This window comes from Gossypium hirsutum, chromosome A01 (genome assembly GCF_007990345.1).
Source record: "Gossypium hirsutum isolate 1008001.06 chromosome A01, Gossypium_hirsutum_v2.1, whole genome shotgun sequence".
NCBI classification, from domain to species: domain Eukaryota; kingdom Viridiplantae; phylum Streptophyta; class Magnoliopsida; order Malvales; family Malvaceae; genus Gossypium; species Gossypium hirsutum.
The window spans coordinates 620,941-644,068 of NC_053424.1; the positions used below are offsets into that span (position 1 = coordinate 620,941).

The 23,128-nt window shown below is 32.5% G+C and overlaps 2 protein-coding genes across 2 annotated transcripts; both read right to left on the bottom strand.

Annotated features, from left to right (window-relative positions):
• Window positions 1-1,422: 1,422 nt before the first annotated feature.
• LOC107934103 (probable quinone oxidoreductase) lies at window positions 1,423-13,229 on the bottom strand. The gene is made up of 18 exons (XM_016866454.2): window positions 13,142-13,229; window positions 12,802-12,975; window positions 12,134-12,315; window positions 11,929-12,034; window positions 11,273-11,349; window positions 10,962-11,049; window positions 9,885-10,080; window positions 4,884-5,010; window positions 4,598-4,678; window positions 4,364-4,465; window positions 4,147-4,242; window positions 3,812-3,886; window positions 3,136-3,255; window positions 2,693-2,818; window positions 2,490-2,564; window positions 2,068-2,154; window positions 1,903-1,989; window positions 1,423-1,816 (listed from the first exon to the last, which is right to left on the bottom strand). The coding sequence occupies exons 1-18, from the start codon at window positions 13,194-13,196 to the stop codon at window positions 1,766-1,768; spliced, it is 1,905 nt and encodes a 634-aa protein (XP_016721943.1). The 5' UTR covers window positions 13,197-13,229; the 3' UTR covers window positions 1,423-1,765.
• A 2,328-nt stretch (window positions 13,230-15,557) lies between these two features.
• On the bottom strand, window positions 15,558-22,051 carry LOC107934126 (putative leucine-rich repeat receptor-like serine/threonine-protein kinase At2g14440). Its single transcript, XM_016866480.2, has 9 exons — window positions 21,843-22,051; window positions 20,461-21,010; window positions 19,808-20,271; window positions 18,420-18,558; window positions 17,437-17,508; window positions 17,178-17,246; window positions 16,588-16,659; window positions 16,290-16,361; window positions 15,558-15,735 (listed from the first exon to the last, which is right to left on the bottom strand). The coding sequence occupies exons 1-9, from the start codon at window positions 21,931-21,933 to the stop codon at window positions 15,705-15,707; spliced, it is 1,560 nt and encodes a 519-aa protein (XP_016721969.1). The 5' UTR covers window positions 21,934-22,051; the 3' UTR covers window positions 15,558-15,704.
• Window positions 22,052-23,128: the final 1,077 nt, after the last annotated feature.

Sequence of the window (23,128 nt, forward strand, 5' to 3'; positions counted from 1 at the left end):
GAATACACGAAGGTTGTGACCTTTGTGTAGGAAAAATAGAAGATAGAAATGACCTCACACTCTACGGTTCTGACCTTGGACCAACTGTGAATTTATCTCGGTTCCGAAGTTTCGGACCGAATCAGGCTTTCGGAATCCGTTTTTTATTTTAAAAAAGTGAAGAGTTTCAAGGATTTTAACACTTGCATTAAGGTTTAATCATAGATTCTAAGTTTTCCAAGTACCTGCAGATGAAGTACTATGAACTTTGCTGTGATCAAAAGTAATCTTCTCGAGGTACTTAACTGCGAACTGGTGGCCGGAGTCATTGCCGAGACAATCAACATCGTGGAGGCCATTAGAGAAGCCAAGCTTACAACTTCCCACCACAGTTTTCTCAAATTTAGGCATGAAAGTCGGCTTTCTACGTGATCGGTTCAAGGCTCTGTTTCAAGAAATGGCCGATGCACCTCGGTGACACTGGCCACTTAATAGCTTTTGTAATGGAACATGTTCCATTGGTGATGGCAAACCTTTTGCAAATATCTCAAGCACAACAACAGATAGTATTTTGTGAAGAAGATAGTGTATCAAGTGTATATCTTCATGAATTCCATGTCATAGGCTTTTGAATTGCCTCTATGTTGTACAAGGAAGTTAACAGAGTTTGATCTCAGGTCATTGAGATTCAACAGTAATATCGGGTTAGGATCTCTTTCATTATTTTCCTTTATCTATAACTATATAATACAACCTTTTTTAATATAAAAGAGGAATGAATATAATTTTTGGCTTATGAATTTTTCGGTACTTGTATTTTTTTGTTGGTCCTCTTTGGTACTAAAATTTGAGAACTAGTTCTGTTTTGGTCCCTAAACTTAGATTTCGTCATGATTTGATGATATGACCAGAGTTTTTGGAACATGACTGGATTGGTCAGTCAGACCAATTGGATCGAGAATCGATCGATATACTGGTCCAAATAAAAGGGTTGAACCAATTGAATCGGAAACAACTTGAAACTGGTAAAAATAAAAAATTGAAGCAAAAACCAGTTGTTGAACAGGTTGAACTAATTTAATATTTTTTTAAATTTTAATTATTTATTTAATTACTGTTGATCTAGTAGTTCAACTGATCAAATTGACCGATTAAATGAGAACCAGTGTCTAATTGATTCAACTACTAATCTGGTTATTAAAACACTATCATCGAACTTTTGTATTTTTCAAGTTTATGGACCAAAATAAATCTAGTTGCAAAGTTTATATATTAAAGTGGATAAAAAATGTACAAATATAAAAATAAACCTAATTTTCAAATTTCAAGTTTAAGCCGAAAAATAATATTATTTCTATAAAAAAAATGTGTATAATTAAAACACACACAAACTGTAATCAAACGAGCAAACAGTGAAAAAAATGCACATGTCATTCATTCATATCAATAATGTCATTACAAAGCTAAAGACCAATACAAGAAGGTGGTCAATGCCACCAAGCAATATCTTTGTGCACTATGATATATGGTATCATTTAGCAGTACATTTTTCTCAGAATTTGTCTCATACACAAAAAAAAAAGAAAAAAAGAAAAAAAAAAGAAAACAGCAACAACAACAGCAATTCAATGCCATCTACAGTTCCTTTATTCTAACCAAGTAACCACTACAGATGAACATAACTTCTGCTATCTATGAATAATAATTTTTTGATATAAGATGTAAATAGTTTTAAGATTGTACCCGGTAGGGATGAACAATGAACGATAATTTCATTGGCTTCAAATCATAACTTAGCCATTTGATGTTCAAAGCTTGGATCGATGTAAACGACAACCTACAGAATTTTGACAGTAATAAACACATTAGAGGTCTAGGTTGGTTTACTTGAATGCTCCCAATTTATTGAAAATTTGTGCTCACCTTGCCAGTACTTTTACCCGAATGCAGATACTCAACAGCATCCGGAACCGAATGCAAACCTGAAAATCTTTTCGGGTCTATTACAACCTGGTAGAATCGAATTACAGCATGTTAGGAAAGGTTTCCTAGAAGTATATCAAACACAGAACAGGATATATGTATTACCTTAAGCTTTCCTGAAGAGAAAAGATGAAACAGTCTAAGTAGGTGTTCTTTCCATAAATGGCCATACTGTACCAGGACAAAGCCAGACTGAAAAACAAAAGCTATTTTCAATTCAATCAAAGTATCAAACCACAAGATTTGAAATGCCAAAGTATAGGATCGAAACCACAAAATTCGCGATAACCGGAAAATGGGAAACATTAGCTCAATGAATTATCCTAAATCTATATGTATTTGGCTACAATATTGGCTTTTTTTTCATATTCTCTGAAGCTAGTCGTTTCTATCTCCAATGATACACAAACACCGCATGGATACACGAATTTTGAGGTTATACCGAAAGTATTTAAGACAAAAATGTCAAACACAAATAGTTTAAGAGAAATGAAGAGTCACATCCGCAAAATATACAGACTACATACCACATTTTGGCTTTTGGACAAAAGCTTCTCAAGTCTTGGGTAGTTTAATGGCGTCCACCCATTTCTCCCTCTATACTGTAAATAAGAAGTAGAACATCAGAAGCTGTAAATGATGTTAAAAACTAAAAGTTAAAGTCAAAGGCAACAAAATAAGAACTGTAACTTCCTTTTAAAATTTTAATCTCATTAGTAATAATAATAACCTGAGAGATTAATCCTATCACAATGAGTCGTCCACGAATAGCCAAAGCATCAAGACACAAATCAAACATGTTCCCACCAACAGATTCATAAACAATGTCGACTCCTTTAGGAAACTCCTTGAGAGCCTGAAAGACTAAAAGTCAGATTGTTCTTTTCATGAAACCAACCAAATGCAGAAATTATGCAAACTGTGGTGGGATCAGTCTCAAGAAGATGGGACATTGTATGGATGATGATAAATGATGGCAGCTGAGATCTTTAGTCATGGAAGAGAGTGTTGAGATTAATCTCAGAAGTTTGGCCATGGATGATGATTAAAAGGATGCAATAGTTTGAGAGTTCCAACTTCCAATCTATGTTTACTCGAATTCGGTTGTGAGTTTCAATGTAGGTAGGTGTCCCAAAAAAAGCAGAACAATTGAAAAGAATTTCAGATACATACAGTTTTGACATCTTCAGCTTTATAGTCTATGACTCGATCAACCCCCAATTCTTTCAAAAGCCTTGCCTTTTCTTTTCCTCCGCACGTCGCAACAACCTTATTTCCTGCAAGCTTTGCAAGCTGCAAATGTCTCTCTTATTAAAAGATGCTATAAAGCATACAGAAAAGATAAATCCAGGGGGCAAAATCTTGTTGAATCCATGAAACAAACCGTATTATCATGAAATATATCTTTGAAGATGTAAAATATGGTCATATAAAATATATAATTTGAAGATGTTTTGGAAAATTAATGAAATATTATAATTCAGTATGAATAAAACTAAGACGAGTATAGAATAAAGCCTATGTTAATAGGATTCAAGATGAGAGTCAGATATTTGTACGTGTTCAACATAAAACTGCTGAATTTAAATTTTTTTTTATATATTTAGAGGATTATATTATGTACCATATTCGAATATGTGCGAAACATTAAAATGAGTACTTCAAGACGCTTAGACTTTAGTAAACAAACGATATGATGAAACACATTCACGTTGTGTTCAAATTAACTTTTGTATTGTAATAATACGTACTTAAAGAGTTATCTGTTTATGTAAATTTTTTTATGCTCATAGTTTCTTACATATACAAATTCAACTACTGGAGAAATATCACTGAGTTCAAAACAAACCTGGACTGCAAATTGCCCAGTCCCACCTGCAGCAGCAGTTACAAGGACAACTTGTCCGGATTTCATCTGACCAACCTATAAGATAAAAAAGGGGATCGGTAGTTAAGTTACTCGAATCCGGAATTTTAAGTCCTTTAATATATTTGGAAAATTTTTAGAGGAAAAATTTTAGAGGATCATATTCGATGTTATATGCATCAAATATGAATGTTTACATACCTTCGAGTTAAACTTTTCATAATTAGGTGACCAAAAAAAATTTACTAATAATTGAATGACTATTAATGCAGGAGTAATCATCTAAAATAAGAAAAAAAATTGCTATAGAAACGTACTTTTTCTAAAGCGACTGATGCTGTTAATCCTGAAGTAAGCAAAGCAACAATTTCTGGATCAGGTCTTGGAATGGGAAGTATGTGCTTTGAAGGAACCTATGTTTAGTTTCAATATCCAATAATTATTTAACAATATAAATATGGTTAAAAGGGAGATTGAAATAGATGATGAAACAAGACCTTTATAAACATAATAAAAATAAAATTGATGTTATACCTTCACAAATTCAGCATAACATCCACAACTCATGAGTGCAGCAGGAGTTCCAACTTTCAAATTTCTTACAGAATCTCCAATGGCAGCAATTATTCCCACTGCCTGTAACAGCAAAATTGAACCATAATCATAGGATATCTGCTTTATTGAACATTAAATTAATATTTTAATGCGGATATCCAGTCCACTACCATTTCTAATTTTTTACATTTAATTAATATTTTATTTCTTCACCTCAAATCCAGCATCAAATGGAAGAAGAGAACTAATTTCTTCCTTGTTTCCTTGAAAATACCGACCTGCGCTAAAGTTCACCTGTGTGTAACATATTATTCAAAAAGCACACAAATAAGAACATTGTCTACAATTTATATATCAAATAGACGTACAATTATACAGGATTCTTACACTCGGGATTAATGAGATCAAAAGTTGAGTGCAGAGAAGAAATTAATTAAGGAAAAGGGTAAAGGGAAAATCAAATGAATCATAAATGAAAAAGCATAATAAAAAAACTTACATCACCTGCGTTTACACCAGCATAAATGACTTTCAGAAGAACTTGGTCTGGTTCAAGAGGAAGCTTCAATGGTGCACTTATTATATGGGTTGAATCACGAAAATGGTGACTCAATGTATGCACAACACTGAAGAGGAAGAGCAGAAAGGTCCAGGTCAGTATCTTGAATAAACCAATAAACAAGCATCCTATATTTATTAATGTGGAAAAATGTTCTCAATATAAAATTGTTCTCTCATATAAAATCAAAAGCTTACAAACTATTTATAGGCTATAGTTTACCATTTAAAACAACAAAAAATTGAAAATATTAAAATCTAATAATAACCATAAACCAATGACTCTTGACCTTTCATTTTCCTAAACAAAAAACTACTAATTTAAACCCATTAAAAAAACAATATAACTCTTGACCTTTCACTTACATGACTCTTAACTTTCATTTAAGTTTATTTAACAAAACTCCCCTGTAAACTTAAATGCTTCTGCCATCCTTCATGCCGATTAATTTCTTGTAGTTGTTGAAGAGTATCATCGGTAGCGGTTTTGTAAAGATATCCGCGACTTGGTCCCGACTTGCCACGTGCACTAATTTCACACTTCCTTCCTTTACATGATCTCGGATGAAATGAAAACGAATGTCAATGTGTTTGCTTCTCTCATGATTCACTGGGTTCCTTGCCAACTCAATCGCTGATTTATTGTCAACTCGTATCTCAGTTGCACCAAGTTGTTGTTGCTCCAACTCACCCAACAAATTTCTGAGCCATATAGCGTGACACACACACCAAGATGCTGCCACATATTCAGCTTCACATGTCGATAGTGTCACGATTGGTTGCTTCTTTGAAAGCCAAGCAAATGCTGTGTTACCCATAAAGAACACATATCCCAATGTACTTTTCCGATCATCTAAGTCTCCGCACCAATCACTGTCGGAATACCCAATCAACTTGTAATCTTCCATATTTGAATAAAATAACCCGTGTGACACCGTTCCTTGAATGTACCGTAGGATTCGCTTCAACGCCTTCCAATGTGAATAAACCGGCTCCTCCATGAACCGACTTACAATGCCAACACTTAGCGAAATGTCAGGCCTTGTGCAAGTGAGATAGCGAAGGCTTCCCACCAAACTTCGGTATTTACTTGCGTCGACTCGTTCTCCTCCATCGAATTTCGAGAGTTTTACACCTGGTTCCATTGGTGTTGATACCGAGTTGCAATGTGTCATCTTGTACTTCTTCAAAATTTCCTTTGCATATGCCTCCTGTGACACAAAAATACCTGTCCTTTCTTGTCGAACCTCCAAACCAAGGAAAAATTTCATTAAACCTAAATCTGTCATCTCGAATTCTTGTGTCATTTTGCTCTTAAAATCTAGTATCATCTTACCATTGTTCCCCATAAAAATGAGGTCATCGACATAAAGAGCAACAAATAACATATTACCTCCATTCTTCTTCACGTAGAGGGCATGTTCATAAGGACATTGTTTGAACCCATTCTCCTTGAAGTATGTATCGATACGAGTATTCCATGCCCGCGGTGCTTGCTTCAACCCGTAAAGTGCCTTCTTTAATTTCAGCACCTTTTTCTCCTCTCCATTTTTCATGTACCCGGGTGGTTGTTCGATGTAGACTTCTTCTTTGAGCACACCATTCAAGAATGCCGACTTGACATCCATTTGAAATATTGGCCATTTAAATTGTGCCGCTTGTGCAATGAGCAGCCGGATTGTCTCCATTCTTACAACAGGAGCAAATACCTCATCATAATCGATCCCCTCCTTTTGCTTATATCCCTTTGCAACAAGTCGCGCCTTGTACCGTTCTAACTCGCCTTGAGCATTCATCTTTCTTTGAACACCCACTTCACACCAATGGGTTGACTTCCTTTCGGCAATTCTGTTAACTCCCATGTGTTGTTGCGGTCAATTGCTTTAATCTCCTCATCCATAGTAGTTTGCCACTTCTTGTCCCGTGCAGCCTCTTCAAAACTTATAATCTCGGAATCTGCCAAAAGACATACAATATGTACCTCATTTGTTGAATCATACAAATCTTGCAAACTTCGCATTTTTGGTTGTTGCGGTTCATCTTCATCATCGGTAGTTTCAGGATTTGTCGGTATGATTGTTGGTGTAGCGATTGATGATCCTCCATCTTTAATGATAACCTCCGTTGAGTTATTCCAATCCCACTCGCTTGCTTCATTGAATCGTACATCACGACTTACCACAACCTTCTTACTTATCGGGTCGAGTAGCTTGTATCCTTTTGTTTTCTCATCATACCCAATAAAAATAAACATTTTGCTTTTGTCTTCGAGCTTCGTTCTTCGCTGATCCGGCACATGTGCATAGGCCTCACTACCGAATACTTTAAGATGAGAAATTGATGGTTTTTGTCCGCTCCAAGCTTCTTGTGGTGTTTGATCATCCAACTTCGCATGTGGACATCGATTTTGCACATAGATGGCACATTGCACGGCTTCCGCCCAAAATTCCTTCGGCATCTTCTTGCTATTGAGCATTGATCGAACCATGTCGAGAATTGTCCGATTCTTCCTCTCGGCCACACCATTTTGTTGGGGAGAGTACGGTGCAGTTAGGAATCGTCTTATGCCTTGCTCCTCACAATACTCCATGAAAGCCGTCGAAGTATACTCGCCACCTCTATCAGATCGTACAGATTTGATGTGTCTACCAGTTGTTTTTTCCACCATCACTTTGAACTTTTTGAACACCTCCAATGCCTCGGATTTTTCTTTAAGAAAATAAACCCAAGTTTTTTGTGAGAAATCATCGATAAAAGAAATGAAATACCTTTTACCGCTAAAAGATTCAGGGGTGATTGGTCCACATATGTCAGTATGAATCAATTCGAGAAGTTGCTTAGCCTGATATTCTGCCTTATTTTGAAACGAAGTTCTCGCATGCTTACCGAGCACACATTCTTCACAAAATTTTCCCTCATAGTCCATGTCTGGTAGCCCATGCACCAAATTCTTCTTTGCCAACTTGTTTAGACCACCATAATGTAGATGGCCAAAACGGAGATGCCATAGCAACGCCTTGTCTTCAACATCAACTCGCAAACATTTTCCTCAAACACTTCTCAGATTCAACCTGAACATGCGATTTCTCTCCATTTCAACTCGAGCGACCAAACACCCTTCCTTATCTTTCAAGTGTAACACCCGATCTTTCATAAGTACCGAATAACCTTTTTCCATGAGTTGCCCCATACTCAAAATGTTGCTCTTGAGGTCTGGTACGTAATACACATCATAGATTGACCCAATTAACCCATCATTTTGTAAATAACAAATGGTACCTTGGCCTTTTACCTCAACCTTCGACGCATCTCCAAATGATACGTGTCCCGTTTCAACCTTTTGCATCTCTTTGAATAGGTGCTTGAGCCCACACATATGGTTGCTTGCACCCGTGTCAAGGTACCACACCATGTTGTTGTTGGTGTTGACTTCGTTGTGTGCCATCAAGAGAAAACCTTCTTTTGCCTCCTCATTTTCCGTGGTTAAGTTGGTTGTCTCTTCCACCTTTTTCGAGAAGCGACATTCTTTCGCGAAGTGTCCCGCCTTACCACAATTGTAACACTTATCAGAGTTACAATCCTTCGCATAGTGACCATATTTGCCACACTTGTAGCACTCGACATTGGAATAATTCGACCATCCGCCTCTTCCACGACCACGTCTTCTTCCCCGCCAATTTTGTTGGTTTGAATGCTCCTTCTCTTCATAATTCCCTTCTTGACCACGACCTTTTCCACCACGACCATTTCCTCGATCTCCACGACCACGGCCTCTACCTCGAAAGCTTTGAGAACAGAGAGCCTTTTCGTCTTTGATTGATGCCTTGGTTTGAAGTGCTTGCTCGAGTGTCTCCTCTTTCTTCTTCTTCTTACGTTGTTCATGTGCCTCGAGAGAACCGGCGAGTTCATCGACTGTAAGCGTTGCTAGATCTTTTGACTCTTCTATGGCACATACGACATTTTCGAAACTGTCAGTTAACCATCTCAAAATCTTCTCCACAACTCGTGCATCAGTTAACGCTTCTCCGTTTCGGTTGAGTTGGTTCACCACGGTTTGAACACGCGTGATGTAGTCGGAGACACCTTCTGATTCCTTCATCTTCATGCCTTCCAGCTCGCCATGAAGAGTTTGAAGTCAGACTTGTTTAACTCGGTCGGCTCCTTTGTACACCTTTGCTAAAATGTCCCACGCTTCTTTTGAAGTTGTCGCACTTGCAATCTTCTCAAAGCCCGACTCATCAACGGCTCGAAATAACATGTACAATGCCGCCTTATCTTTCGACCGCATTTCTTTCAACGCCTTGTTTTGAGCCGCCGTATATCCCGCAGTAGTTGTCGGTTCTACGAAACCTTCTTGGACCACCTCCCAACCATCTTGAGACCCGAGAAGAGCTTTCATTTGGATGCTCCAATTCTCATAGTTCACATTTGTTAGTCGAGGCAATGGCACATTACTAGTCACACTCTCCATAGCTCAGATACCAAATTGTGGAAAAATGTTCTCAATATAAAATTGTTCTCTCATATAAAATCAAAAGCTTACAAACTATTTATAGGCTATAGTTTACCATTTAAAACAGCAAAAAATTGAAAATATTAAAATCTAATAATAACCATAAACCAATGACTCTTAACTTTCATTTAAGTTTATTTAACAATTAAATTTGTTACTCGGGATGAGTACTGATAACGAATATATGTTGGATACGAGTCTACTCAATATTTTTAAAATTTTCATACATTTGAATATCATATTCTCGTACCAATGTTCAATTTTAAAGATCATGTCCTTATTAACCTGATAATAAATTGTTCCCAAAACTTCGAAGCTAAGCTTTCAAGACTCTTACATGTTGTCCTAAAACCGTAGCTTTCAGAAACCATGCAAGAACTGAATCTATGTTTAAGCTGGCGAAGAAATTATGAGATTTTTTTTACTTACAGTTTCTTGAAGTTGTGAGGAAGTTGGAAACCTAAAGGAGCTTGGAACGAGATCATGTCGTTCCTGGAACTTGAGGAAGAACGCACAGTATATTTTGCTTCTTCAGCTGGAGTAGGCCAATACTCCAGTCCTCGGCGGTTTGTAATCCATAGGCAAGAACCAGCTCTGCTTTCATCAGTGATAAGCTCGAAAGCACCTAGAAATATTATGCATACGTGCATAGAGAGTTACCAGAAATTATTAGAAGGGCAAAATCTAGATTTTGATTTCATTATTATACCAATGTTTTGTATAAGTATATTATACCTGAACTACAATTATAGTATGAGAAGTTATATTAATAAGATCAGGATATACAAAATTTTCTAAGTTTATTTTTGATACAATATTAAGGGTAAAAAATAAGAGTAAGACAGTTTAAATTTATACCAAATAAGTATCTAATAAGAGTTTTAACTATTTTCATTCAAGTCAAGATAAATTTATTTTTAATTTAGTATATTAGTTATGATAGTATTGTATTAAAGATGTCCTTTGAGATAGATGGCAAAGAACTTATTATAATTTTATAGTATATAATCTCAAATTGTATCTCATTTGGACTAAATAAAAAAGTTTATTTATTATTTCAATAGTAGATTGAATATAAAATTGGGTATCAAATTATATCAATTCATTCATTTAAGTAATTTTTTCCCCAAAAGTGATATTAAACTATTAATTTCCTTTCATTCTACTCAAAATACAATGTCAACCAATAAAGATGTGACACATGGCACATTATTACAGGACATCATACATTTTTGGGGGAAAATGACGAAATTGAAAATTTAAATACTTCTTTTGTCAAAAAAAATTATGTTTCTAAGTGAAAGATGGTATAGTTTAAAAGTCAATTTTGTAGTTAATCCATTTAAAAATAATAAAATATTAATAATTTTAAAGAATAATAATAATAATTTATTATTGAATAATAATTCAAAGTAGATCAAATTGATTAAAATTACAAATTATTTAGCCCGACTCTTAAATAGAGTTACTTTGAGGCACTTATTAGCAAAATCCCAAAATATATACCTTTCACCACCATTTCCATTGGCACAAAGCCTCCCATTAGTGAAATCAATTTGGGGTCCATTTTTTCTCCCATCTCTGTTCGAACAAACTACATCAAAGTTCGAAGGCAAATCATATTAAGAGAAACAGTTTTCGGAAGGCTAATGCTAATTATGAACATCCAAAATCTTAAAATTAAATAAAGTGTTTGCCATTAAGTTGTCTCCCATTAATGTTAACCTCTCTTTCCTGGGAATTGAACTTAGTGTGATTTTTCAGTACAATAATTTTACTCTTTCACACGCTTCCGCGCAACATAAAGATTCTTTTACCTCAGGGCAAAGAACATTGACACGTATTCCTTGACGTTTGTAAGGAGTTAGTGATCTAGTAAACATGATAACACCTCCTGGAAAACAAATATTTTAAGCAATTCGTCAAATTTCATAAATGTGTTATACACATAGACCCCTTTCGTTAAGATATTTATTAACACCAACTCATTCTGAATATATGCGTTTTCCCTTTCTCGTACTAATCTCTGCAAATAATCTGATAAATTTATTAGAGCCGAGGATTTAAATAAGACAATAAATAAATTATGAAGGTTTTGTCTTTAGAGTTAAATAAATTAGTCATTAAATTAAAGAATAAATTAAATTTTTTATTAAAATTTTTATCTATTTTTATGGTTAAAAATTGATTCATGTACATCAATATAATGTGTGCGTCACACGTCACATAGCATTGTCCGATTATTACATCAGCTACATAAATTTTTAATAATATAAGTAGATAATTTTTTTAACAAAGTAGAATAATTTATTCTTTGATTTAACACAAGGCTAAACTGCTCAATTTTTTAATAGAAAAAATAAAATATTGATTCATAAAAAAGTGTTGTTGATAAAACCGAATGAAATTGTGCATTTTGACTGAAGATCAATGAATTGAAAACAGTGACACGGAGGCAATAATGAATGCAAACCTTTTGAGGCAGAGTAGACGGGGCCCAAGAACAATGGATAAAGACCAGCAGAGGACCCTACATTAATGATCACCCCTGGCTTTTCCTGAGCTTGCATAGTTTTAATCTGTTAAAAAAAACTCGTAAACAATCAATCCATTGCTGCAAATTAGGACTATCATCAAAGCAAAAACTGCAGAAAAATTAGTCATAGTGGAAGCATTACAGCGAGTCGGGTACAATCAATAACTGCTACAAGGTTGACATTAATGGTGTGCCTCCATGTCTTGGTCCCATCAGTTTGATCATCCTTAAATGGCACTGGATTGCCGATGCCGGCGCTGTTAATACAAATATCCAATCCTCCATATGTAGCCACATGCTTCTCAAATGCCAAAGTTATATCTCCTATTTAAGAAAATAAAAATCAAATGAATATATATTTTTAATTATGTACTGGATAGGAGTACATTGAAGAAAATGATCGAGCAAGTTATAAACAAAGGATCAAATTGGTTTTACTTGGATTAGTATCTATCATTTTCTCAAACACTAAAGCTATACATTTTATTGACTTAAATTGAAATCAAATGAGTATATAATAAAAAATGTACCTGATATGAATATAAATAAATATCAAACGCATATGCTTGAATTAGAAATTATAATTTTCTCAAGTGTAAACTCCTATTTGCCAATGAATATATGTTTGAATACAAGACACTTAAAAGAGAAAAGAATTTATTTAGATTAGTAACACAATCATTTTCTCAAATGCTAAAGTTATTCCCCTATTTGTAAAAATCAAAATCAAGTGAGTGTATGGTAAAATACGCACTTTGAAGAAAATGATCAAGCAAGTAATAAATAAAGAAAACTTCAAATCGAACTTACTTGGATTTGTAACATCACATTTAACAAAAATAGCAGAATGAAACTCTAACTTTTCATGGAATCCGGAATTCTCTTTCTCAACTAAACAAGCAACTTCCTTCCCTTTCTCTTCAGCGAAATCTACGATCGTCACAAATAATCCTTTCCTCGCCAAAGCTAAACTCAACGCTTTACCTACGTAAAATTCAATAAAATCAATCGAGTTACTTCATTCGATCCGCTTTACAATCGACCACATCGAATCAAGTTCATAGATCCTCCGAAAACAAATATGATACTAAATCTTTCTGTTTCAAACAATAAAAAAGGAAAAAGAAAGTAAAGATTTCAAAAAATTTACCGATGCCGGAAGCTCCGCCGGTGATCAAAGCTGATAAGCCAGGTTTAAGCTCCATTGTTTCTTTGTAAATCACTATTGTTAAGAGCTATGAAAATGCTTAACTGTTTGACCGCTACGCTTTGATTTTCAAGGTAATGTTAGATTATTTATAGTAAATATAAAATTATTTATTTGGATAGTATATATATATAATTTGAATCAAATTCACTTGTCATTATGTTTTTGTATTTACTGAATATTGGATAGCGCCAAAGGGTGGAGGGAGGGAATCAAAGTGGCATAATTTTATTTTAGTCTCTTTAAAAATTTTAAAATTATATAAGTTAATGTAATTGTAAAATTGTATTTTACCGTTTAAGATGATGAAATTTCAATTTAATCTTTTTATACATTTTTAATATACTATTTGGTATCTAATTTGAATTTTAATATTCAATTTGATACTAGAAAATTTTTATCTCAATTTAATACTTAAATTTAGATTTAATATTCAAAATGGTATCCGAATTTTTTTTTTCCATGGACAAGTCTAGTAACCCATCAAAAAATACCTTTACATGATACAAATTACGTAATATATACAAATATAGGGTAAACTACAATATTAGTCACCCAACTATGTCCTTTTTCCTTTTTGATCACTCAATTATGAAAAATTACAAAATGGTCATTCAATTATTCAATTTTGTCTTTTTTAGTCATCAACTAACATAAAATTTAAAACACCCAATATTTCAAGATAAATAAGTTTTTTTTATTATCTAAGTACATTTTCCGAACTTAAATTTTTTTATCAAAAATCTCATAAGTTTTAGACAGACATTCCGACCTTTGAACAGGTTTAATAAATGATATTAAATATTTAAATCGAAACTCTCATACTATACACTATGATAATCTTGCCACTAAGTCCTTTGAAAAATATGAAACAAGAATCTTAGAAAAGTTAATTACTATCCTTTGGAATTTTTTTTCCTCAGCTTTGGAATTTAAGTTCAACCTCTGGAATAAATTTTTTTTATGTTGGTTCGATCTTCATTTATTTTTTGAATTATTTATATTTAATATTCGTTTTCGATATATTCAATTTTAATTATATAAATATACTATTTTTAAAAAAAATTATATATATTAAAAAAATTAATAGACTCATATGTAACACATGTCTATTTTCAATCAAGGAAATTATAGGTCCAAGATGGAAAATACATTTTTCTCTTTGGAAAAAAATGGACAAGTCTCTATTTTTTTTGTTGAATATTGAATATTGACTTATTTTTTTATTTGTTGTAATTATTTTTTCTATATCATGTAACTCTATTTATTCAAAATTATTAAATATATTTGTTTTATAAAATAAATATACATTTATTATATAATCAAACGTACTTTGATTATACAACGTGGATGGTAACTAATATCGATTATACTATGTATTAATTATTGATATGAAATAAACGTGAATTGTCACGTCTGTAAAGTTAGTAAATATTAATTTTTTTCATTTGGTGTTTTGACTAAAAATACTAATTTAAGGGCTAAAAGATATAAAAAACTAAAAAAAAACTAAAATAATTTTTTTTATAAAATTGAAATGTGTTTTATTTGATCTATTATGTCAAAATAAAATTGTGAGTTTCGTAATTCTTACAATGTTTACACAAGTAGACTTGCTTTATGGTAAACTCCATTCTTTTTCTTAATTTCCGTCCACATTACTATTTGATGATAATGAAATTTTATTTAAATTTAATCATAAAATATAAAAGTATTAATTTTATAAAATTTTATTTTCTTGAATAATGAAAACAAAATAATTAGTTTATTTGGGGTTAACTTAAACTCGACTTAACTCAAGTTCAAATAAAAAAATTAAAATTTTTCAAACTAGAATTCCACGATCTTAAAAATTAGGATCATCAATTCACTTGAACAAAAAGTTAACGTAGTTACCAATTGAATGGCAAAACACATCCATTTAAAGGCGAAGTAAAAAAATATTTGTAGTCAAATCAAAATTGAATCATAAAATTTAAAAAGGTCAAAGTGTAGTTTTATCTGGGAGCGAAGATAATGGAGGGCAGATTGGGGTCTTGAACCCCGTCCCCAAGATGGTAAAACTATTTTTATGATCCATTGAAAAATTATAAAATTATAAAATTATAAATTAGCCCAAATAATTTATAATTCAATTCTGTCCTTAAATTTTTTTTTACCTTAGTCATTGGTTTTATATTATATTAACTTATGATTCATCATTTTGAAAGGAAAAAATATTAATTTGTTTTCATTTTGAAGGGGTTAAAATGCAATTTTACTATACATTAGTAAATAATATTAAATATTATATAATTTAAGTAACACAATTTCTAGAAATTTTAATATTATATAATTTAATATCTGGTGTAATAAATAATACTAAAAATTTGAATATTGTATTAAAACATTTATTATGTAGATACAATATTCCATTGAGCTGGATTTTAATATCATTGCTTGAAAAAAAAATTACATCATTTGTTTGGTGATGAGACTTTCGTAGCTGTTTTAGATCCATTTTCACTCATTTTGAAAGGTGGTTTCCAGGAGACACCCTGAAAATAGAAAGCACAATCAATGAGACTCAATACTTTGTCATAAGCTTTGGATGAAGTAAATTGGATTGGTTTGAGATTTTCGATTACTCGGATTTAAGTGTGATTATAGAATGAAAATGAGTATATGTTCGATATGGGTATTTCTTAGAAGATCATTAGAGTAGACTGGTTAATCGGGCGGGTTGGGTCAATTTTGATTTTAAGGTTTCAAGTTATTTTGAGTTCAGATTGTCTTTTATTTTGGTCATTTTCAAGTTTAAGTCATTTGATTTTAGATTCTATCCATGCGTTGAGTGGTCCGCCCGACCCAATAGGCTTAGCTCAAACTTCTTGGTCAAGGATTTTCATGTCTCGGGCTAGGCCGAAAATAAGCTTAGAATTGATTTCTTTTTTGGAACTTGACCACAACCCAGTCTAGCCAATGGACACTTCTATATGTGCGTTGGATAGTTCAATTTGAAAGGTCTTTGGAGAGTTATATCTCCATGTTCATCTTCAATTATGCGTCAATTATAAATATCGAATATAAAGATGAAGTAAGATTATCTTACTGAAGTTTTAGACCCTGCTTCGTTGCAAGTTGTTCAGGAACTGAACCTTCAAGGTTATTGTTCTGAAGTAATCTGTTAAAATTCCAATAAAATCAATCGTTTATTAAAAAATTATGTAAGAATCAAATAAGATTTTAGTTGAAATTATAAAATCGAATATTATATTATTTTAAGATCAAATCTCACAATATGAGTATTTTTATTGATTTTATATAAAAAAAATTCTATTATTTTTTAACTTAACGATCGAATGAAACATGATATTAACACAATTAGCGGTTTTACATATAATACTTACACTTCACGAAGAGAAGGAAGTTCCCCTAATGATTGAGGGATTTCCCCAGTAAAATTGTTGTTCTCCAAATGCCTTCCGTGGAAAACCATGAACAAAATACATAGATGTCAAATGCAATCAAATCAATTGAGGAAAAAAAAGCTACTCAAATTATGGTTTTAATTTCTCTACCGTACTTAAATTTGAAATTTAATCTCTGTATTCAATTTAGTATAATTTGGTAGTTCTATTTTTATAAATTTATTAGTCAATTAAAATAGTTAAAATAGTTAATTATTCTAGTTAAAATATTGATGTGGATTTTTTTTCTTCTTGAAAACACCATTTTCCAATCCATCTGTTGACTTGATTTTTCTTTTCTGATCTTGGAAGGTGTGTTTTCGAAAAAAATTCACACTATCATTTTGACGGAACAATTAACACTATTAACTATTTGGCCCAATTGATAATATTACTAAAATAGAGAGACCAACTTATGTCAAATTAAAATACAAGGACTAAATTAAAATTTTGAGTATAGTGAACGTATTAAAACATAATTTAACCAAATAAGAACATGTAAGAGGGGACATTTTTGTCAAAGAACATACAAAGTTTCAAGCTTAAGCAAAGAATTCATTTCGGGGATCGAACCAGAGAATTTATTTCCCCCTAACCAACTGCAAACAAAAAAATTCAGTTAACGAATTAATGAATATGATACTAATTGACTTACTTGATTTAACCAATTATTTTTCTCAATTAAACAATTTTACTTAAATTTTTTTGTTTTAATTAATTTCCAAAATTTTAAAACCGAACCAAATGAATGCACATCTCTAACATAATGGAAGAAGCTAGTCTACTTACAGATGGTGGAGTGCAGATAAATTGTCTATAGTTAGAGGTAGAGTGCCAGATATCCCAGCATTTGAAAGATCCCTTCATATCATCAAGAAATTAAAAGGAAGTTAGCACATTTTTTTAGATATTATGCTTATTCATACTCAAATACGAGTGTTGAATATAGGTATGTGCCTTCGTGTTTCATATAAGTATGTTCAAAATTTTTGAGATAATATAGTTTTTAGCTTCTGAATTTGATAACCAGGTTCATTTTGGTACCTATGTTTTTTTATTCAATTCGGTACATGAACTTGACAACTAGATATATTTTTAGTCCCTAAACTTATATTTTGTTAAGATTTGATGATATGACTAGTGCTTTTAGAATGAGACTAGATTTTGATCGTTTGGACTGATTGAACCAAGAACCAACCAGTATACTGGTTCAATCAAAGAGGTTGAATTGATTGAATAAAAAACCGTTCAAAAATTAGTATAAAAAAAAGGACAAAAACCAGTAGTTGAATCGATTTAATATTTTTTCTATGAAATTTTAATTAGTTAATTATTATTAGTTTAATAGTTGAACTGATCAAACTGATTGAATCGAGAACCGATAGTCTGATTGATTCAATCATTAGTCCAATTATTAAAACACTAGTCCCTCTAGGATTATATCATATCATTACTTGAAAATTAGGCACAATCTCATAGTGTAATGCCGTCAAACTATTATATTTTCAAGTTCAATGATCAAAATAAATTTAGTTTTCAAGTTTAGGTACCAATATAGATAAAAAAATATACAAATACCAAAATATACCTCATTACCAAGTTGAGTAACTAAAAATTAGATATGAATGTTAGAAACATTGCACTCTCAAGATGAGAACCTAAGTTCGAATCTTCAAGATAATATTATTGAGATGTACAACTACAAACCTCAAACATGAAACGTAAAATAGACATGCATAATATAAAAAAAATGAAAACTCGAAATAACTTACAAAGAGATAATTCTAGCAACTGTATCTTTTACGGAACAAGAAACTCCGGTCCATGAGTTTTCTTGGGGCAAGCATGGATCACCTACCCAATCAAGTGGAGGGTTGTCGAGGTTTCTAGCCAGTTCCTCCATTACCGCCACTAGGAAATCCAAAAAAGCATTCGTATTATTAAAATTAGTAAAAAATATCACTAAGTTAAAAAAACTCGACTTTTCGTGTTTTAAAATGAATAAAACAAATATCAGTAAAAATAAAGTATCATGAAAATCTTTGTATTAGGAGTTACAGATTGTATTTTTTGCCATTTACTAAAAAATAGACAAATTAGACATGTATGTTGGATCAATGAGCAAACGGGTCATTCTATTAAAAATTCCATCTATTGCTACTGTTAAAATTGGTCCTTGTATGCTAGAATGAGTAGAATCCACATGTAACTGTCTAGTTATTCTTTCCATCATACCAGTTTTTAATAGTAGAAATAGATTAAATTTTTAACAGAAAGAACTAATTTGCTCTTTGGTCTAACGTATAAGGACTTATTTGCCTATTTTTAAAGTAAGGAACTAAATGTAATCTAACTCCTAATACAAAAACCTCTACGATACTTTTACCAAGAAAAATCAAAATCCAAAACACGACAATGATTAAATTGATCAATTCTTTTTCATATCACTTTAAATACGTTATGCATTGCATTTTGGATGCTATTAACGTGTTTATGTTAATTGGGTGGATACAGTTGATTTTGGGTTGGATCAATTTGGGTATTAAACAATCATTTCGGTTTGGGTTGTTTCAAGTTCCAGTAATTCAAGTTAAAGGCTCAAAATTTCAAGTTGAGGTCATAGGGGTTCAAATCATTTCAAATTCTACTCACTTCATATCTATCTAGATTGTTTTGAGCTCTAGTCTATCTAGGTTTGGGTTAGTTTGAGTTAGAATTGATAGGTTATTTATAGGTAAAAGTATCATAACGACCATTATATTAAGAAGCAGATTGTATTTTGCCTCATTTATTAAAAAAATAAGTAAATTAGTTCATGTACTTAGGTCAAAGAGCAATTTGGTCATTTCTGTTAAAAAATTCATTCATCTATACTATTAAAAGCAGGCATAATTGATAGAATAACCAGATAGTGACACTTGGTGTGTCACGTGTACCTCATGCTAAGGTATAAGTACCAACTCTTAACCGTAGAAATAGATGTAACTTTTAATAGAATCGTTAATTTACTCTTTGATCTAATAAGAATAATTTGCATTTTTTCAATAAAAAGCTCCTAAAATAAGTACCTCTATGATACTCTTACTTTTGACAAATTTTTTTGAGAAATAATATCTTTGTATCCATATTCAACTATTAAACGTAGGGGAAAAAAAACTACCATCTTTTGCAAGAGTCCTTCTACCAAAAGGCAGAATCTGGTAAACTTCACCGGCATTGATCAACGGCCCGGCAGAACTTTTAGCGTCAGGAGTCAAGGTAATTGTAGTCGGCCCCGACAATGGCCACGCCGCTGAATAAATCGTCACGCCGCCAGTTGAGACATTAAGATTATTGTAAAAAGTCTTCCCATTTACCGCAACACTGAACACTCTCCAAGCATTGGCGCTCGCCGCCCGATTGTCTTGGAAATACAGTGAAACATAGTATCTAGTGCTCTGAAGTGATCCTGACGGCCATTGAATCTCGAGTTTTTTCCCCACACCTCCGGCGGTCGCCTTTGAGAACGCTTTCTCCGGTGGCTTGTTCCAAAAATCCGAACTGCTTACAATTGTTTGGGTCGAAACGACTTCATTCTTGTCTGTGAATGGTTGCCATAATCGGTAGTATGGATCATCTGGAAAGCTAGGTTCAAAAGATAACACATTAACCACACGAAAAAAATCTTTTGAAGCTTATAATATTATCTTTCATGTGCTGTACAAAATCAAAGTGTGAAATTAACATGAGGACTTTGTATTCCAAACCGATACCCCGGTCGGTTCTTGGTCCAACCGACCGGTCCTTTCCGACTCCAAAAATACTGATCATTACCTTATGCTATCTTCATTCCCAAACGCACTTCTCGCAACAGCGACCAATGCTTGGGTACGAAAATCAGTAGAATTATACATGGAATCCTCTAACGAGAGCACTTCAATGGCGGATATAAACGGGCTTGAATTCGCCGCCGTTTGATTACTTCTCGCCACGCAAACACTCAACGTCTTCGCATGAGCTCCGATGATAATCTCATAATACGACGACATCCCGTTGGCGTAATCCTCCGTCGTGTTCACCACGCTCCATTTTGTTCCTCCGATGATCTGATCAAACACTGGCGGCTGTTTCCCTCCATCGAAACCTCCGTAAAAATAAATCGTCCTCACCAAGTATTTCCCTCCCCTTATCACTTGGAACGTATAGCAATATTTCCTCGCCGATTTCTGGGGAAAATATCGTAGCGTGGATAGGATCGGCAGCAAATCATTGCTTTCGAGAGTTGTTTTGTTCCCAACGTTTATAAAGCCGTCGTCGGGGATGTAACTGAGGCTGGTGTCGGGTATTGACTGTTTTGTCGACGAGCCACAGCTTACCAACGTGCCTGCATATATCAATGTCGGCCATGCATGCATGCATGTACGGGACAATTAAAAAGGCACACAAATATTTGCATAAATCAAGCTTTCTTACTTGGTCTTGGGTGTTAGTGTCCAACACTAGTATGATTAGACTTTTTTCTAATTAGGGGTAGCAAGGGGTGAAAAAAATATATTTTAGGGGATTAAAATGAATAATAAATTTTTTAGGGTAAAAAATAATTTTATCAAATTTTGACTTGTGATTTCATAAATTTTGAAGTTATTATATAATCAATTTACCATTTTTGGGGCTTTGGCGTCCCTTGGTTAAAATGGTTAAATAGCTCTTTTAGTCCTTTTAAAAAATTATATTTTAGTTTCATTGTTTTAAATATAAATTTTATGCCTTTGCCCCCAAGAAATTTTAATTTTATTTCGAACCCTAACACAATTTTGGCTTTGCCCCAATCCTAAAGAGATTTTGCATCACGGATGAAGCCAAAATTCAGTATTGAGCATCAAAATAAAACTGTTAAAGCTTGGAGAGACCAAAAGTAAAAAGAATTGTGTACAAAGGGCTTAAATTGAAAACTTTATAACTGAAAGGGACTAAAGTTAATATTATACCGCTTTATAACTCCAATCATTGGCTACCCCTTAACTAAGCCTTTTGCTTTGCATGTATTATTAATTTTCGCAACCATTTCTTAAGAAATATCTTAAAATTCAAATATTAACATCTCCCCAATCTATTTCTCTATTAACAATGGTGCCATTAGTAAAATGTGTTAATATGTACAAACATATGTTATATATGTATGTATGTATGCATGCATGCATGTATTTAATGCTTACCTCTAGGCTGAGAAGGGGACGAATGGGCCAAAAAGGGAATGCTAACCAGCCAAAGTAGGAAGATGGGGAGAGACATATTTGTGAAGGGCATGAAGATTAACCCTTCAAAAAAAGATTTATCTTTTTTCTAAGGCATAAAAAAGAAAAGGTGAGGGGGGTATTTGGATGATTTTGTGTTTTACTTTTTGTTTGTTTGGTGGGAAAGAAAGAGAAAAAGAAAAGGGGGTATGCATGAAGATAGAAAATTTTCAATTTTCAAAAGAATCCATGGTGAAACATGGTTGACCAGGTCAATGTCATCCTCAGTCCACTAATTTTGAAGCAATATGGTTGTTTTTGCATTTAATCCATCCATTATTAGTAGTTTAATGAGGTTATAAATAGAATAGGTTTATGTTCCCAGAAAAACCGAAAGGTAAAATTAAATTGTAAAATATTTTTTTTTGTTAAAATATAGCATAAGTCCTTATACTATTTAAAATTTTGGAATTTAATTTTTGTACTTTTGTTTATAGGAATTTAGTTTTTTTATCTTTCATATTTCAATATTTAGGTCAAATTGTTAACACTTTAATTTTTTTTATTAAATTCAAGTTAACTATAACGTCATTTTTTAATTGCATAACTACCAAGTGAATTTTTATTATTATTTCAAAACATCATACTAACAAATTTAGCAAAAAAATATTTAAAAGTATTAATAGTTGAACCTAAATTTTAAAATCTGAAAAAGTAAAGAAGCTAAATTCCTAGAAACTAAAAGCATAGGGACTAAATTCTAAAACTTCAAAAGTACAGATGCTTATAGCATATTTTAACCTTTTTTGCATTTAATGAAATATCAATGTTGTAAAAATTGGATTGGTGGTTGAACCGATCACATCATCAATTCAACAATAATTAAAAATTAAAAAAATACTAAAAATTCGTAAATTGATTCAATCGGTTAATCACTAATTTTTTATTTTTATTTTTATTTTTATTTACTGATTCATAACAATTTGCTCTATAAATTTAAGTAAATGATAAAATCAATTGAACCGTTAACTCAATTGATTAGTCTAGTGAAATTAAATTTACATTTACTCAAACCTTATTCCTCCTCCACCCTTTTTTCTTTCTTAGGTCTTGTCATTCCGGATTAATTGCACTAAATGTCTCTCAATTATCGCTAAGATTTTAAATTGATCATTAAATTTTAGTTAAGTTTTAAAGTATTTTTATTGTGTTAATCGTGTCATTCTGTTAACCTAACCTCAAGTTAGTTATTACTACAGCAAAACTGA

Excerpts from the sequence above, each read along its gene's own strand:
- LOC107934126 (XM_016866480.2), bottom strand. The coding sequence starts at position 21,933 with ATGCCCTTCACAAATATGTCTCTCCCCATCTTCCTACTTTGGCTGGTT. Across the intron at positions 21,011-21,842 it reads GTCCCCTTCTCAGCCTAGAG|GCACGTTGGTAAGCTGTGGC; the intron begins GTAAGCATTAAA and ends TGATATATGCAG. Across the intron at positions 17,247-17,436 it reads TTATCTGCACTCCACCATCT|TTGGTTAGGGGGAAATAAAT; the intron begins GTAAGTAGACTA and ends TTTTGTTTGCAG.
- LOC107934103 (XM_016866454.2), bottom strand. The coding sequence starts at position 13,196 with ATGGAGCTTAAACCTGGCTTATCAGCTTTGATCACCGGCGGAGCTTCC. Across the intron at positions 4,679-4,883 it reads CTGGTGTAAACGCAGGTGAT|GTGAACTTTAGCGCAGGTCG; the intron begins GTAAGTTTTTTT and ends TGTTACACACAG. Across the intron at positions 2,155-2,489 it reads TGTCCAAAAGCCAAAATGTG|TCTGGCTTTGTCCTGGTACA; the intron begins GTATGTAGTCTG and ends TTTGTTTTTCAG.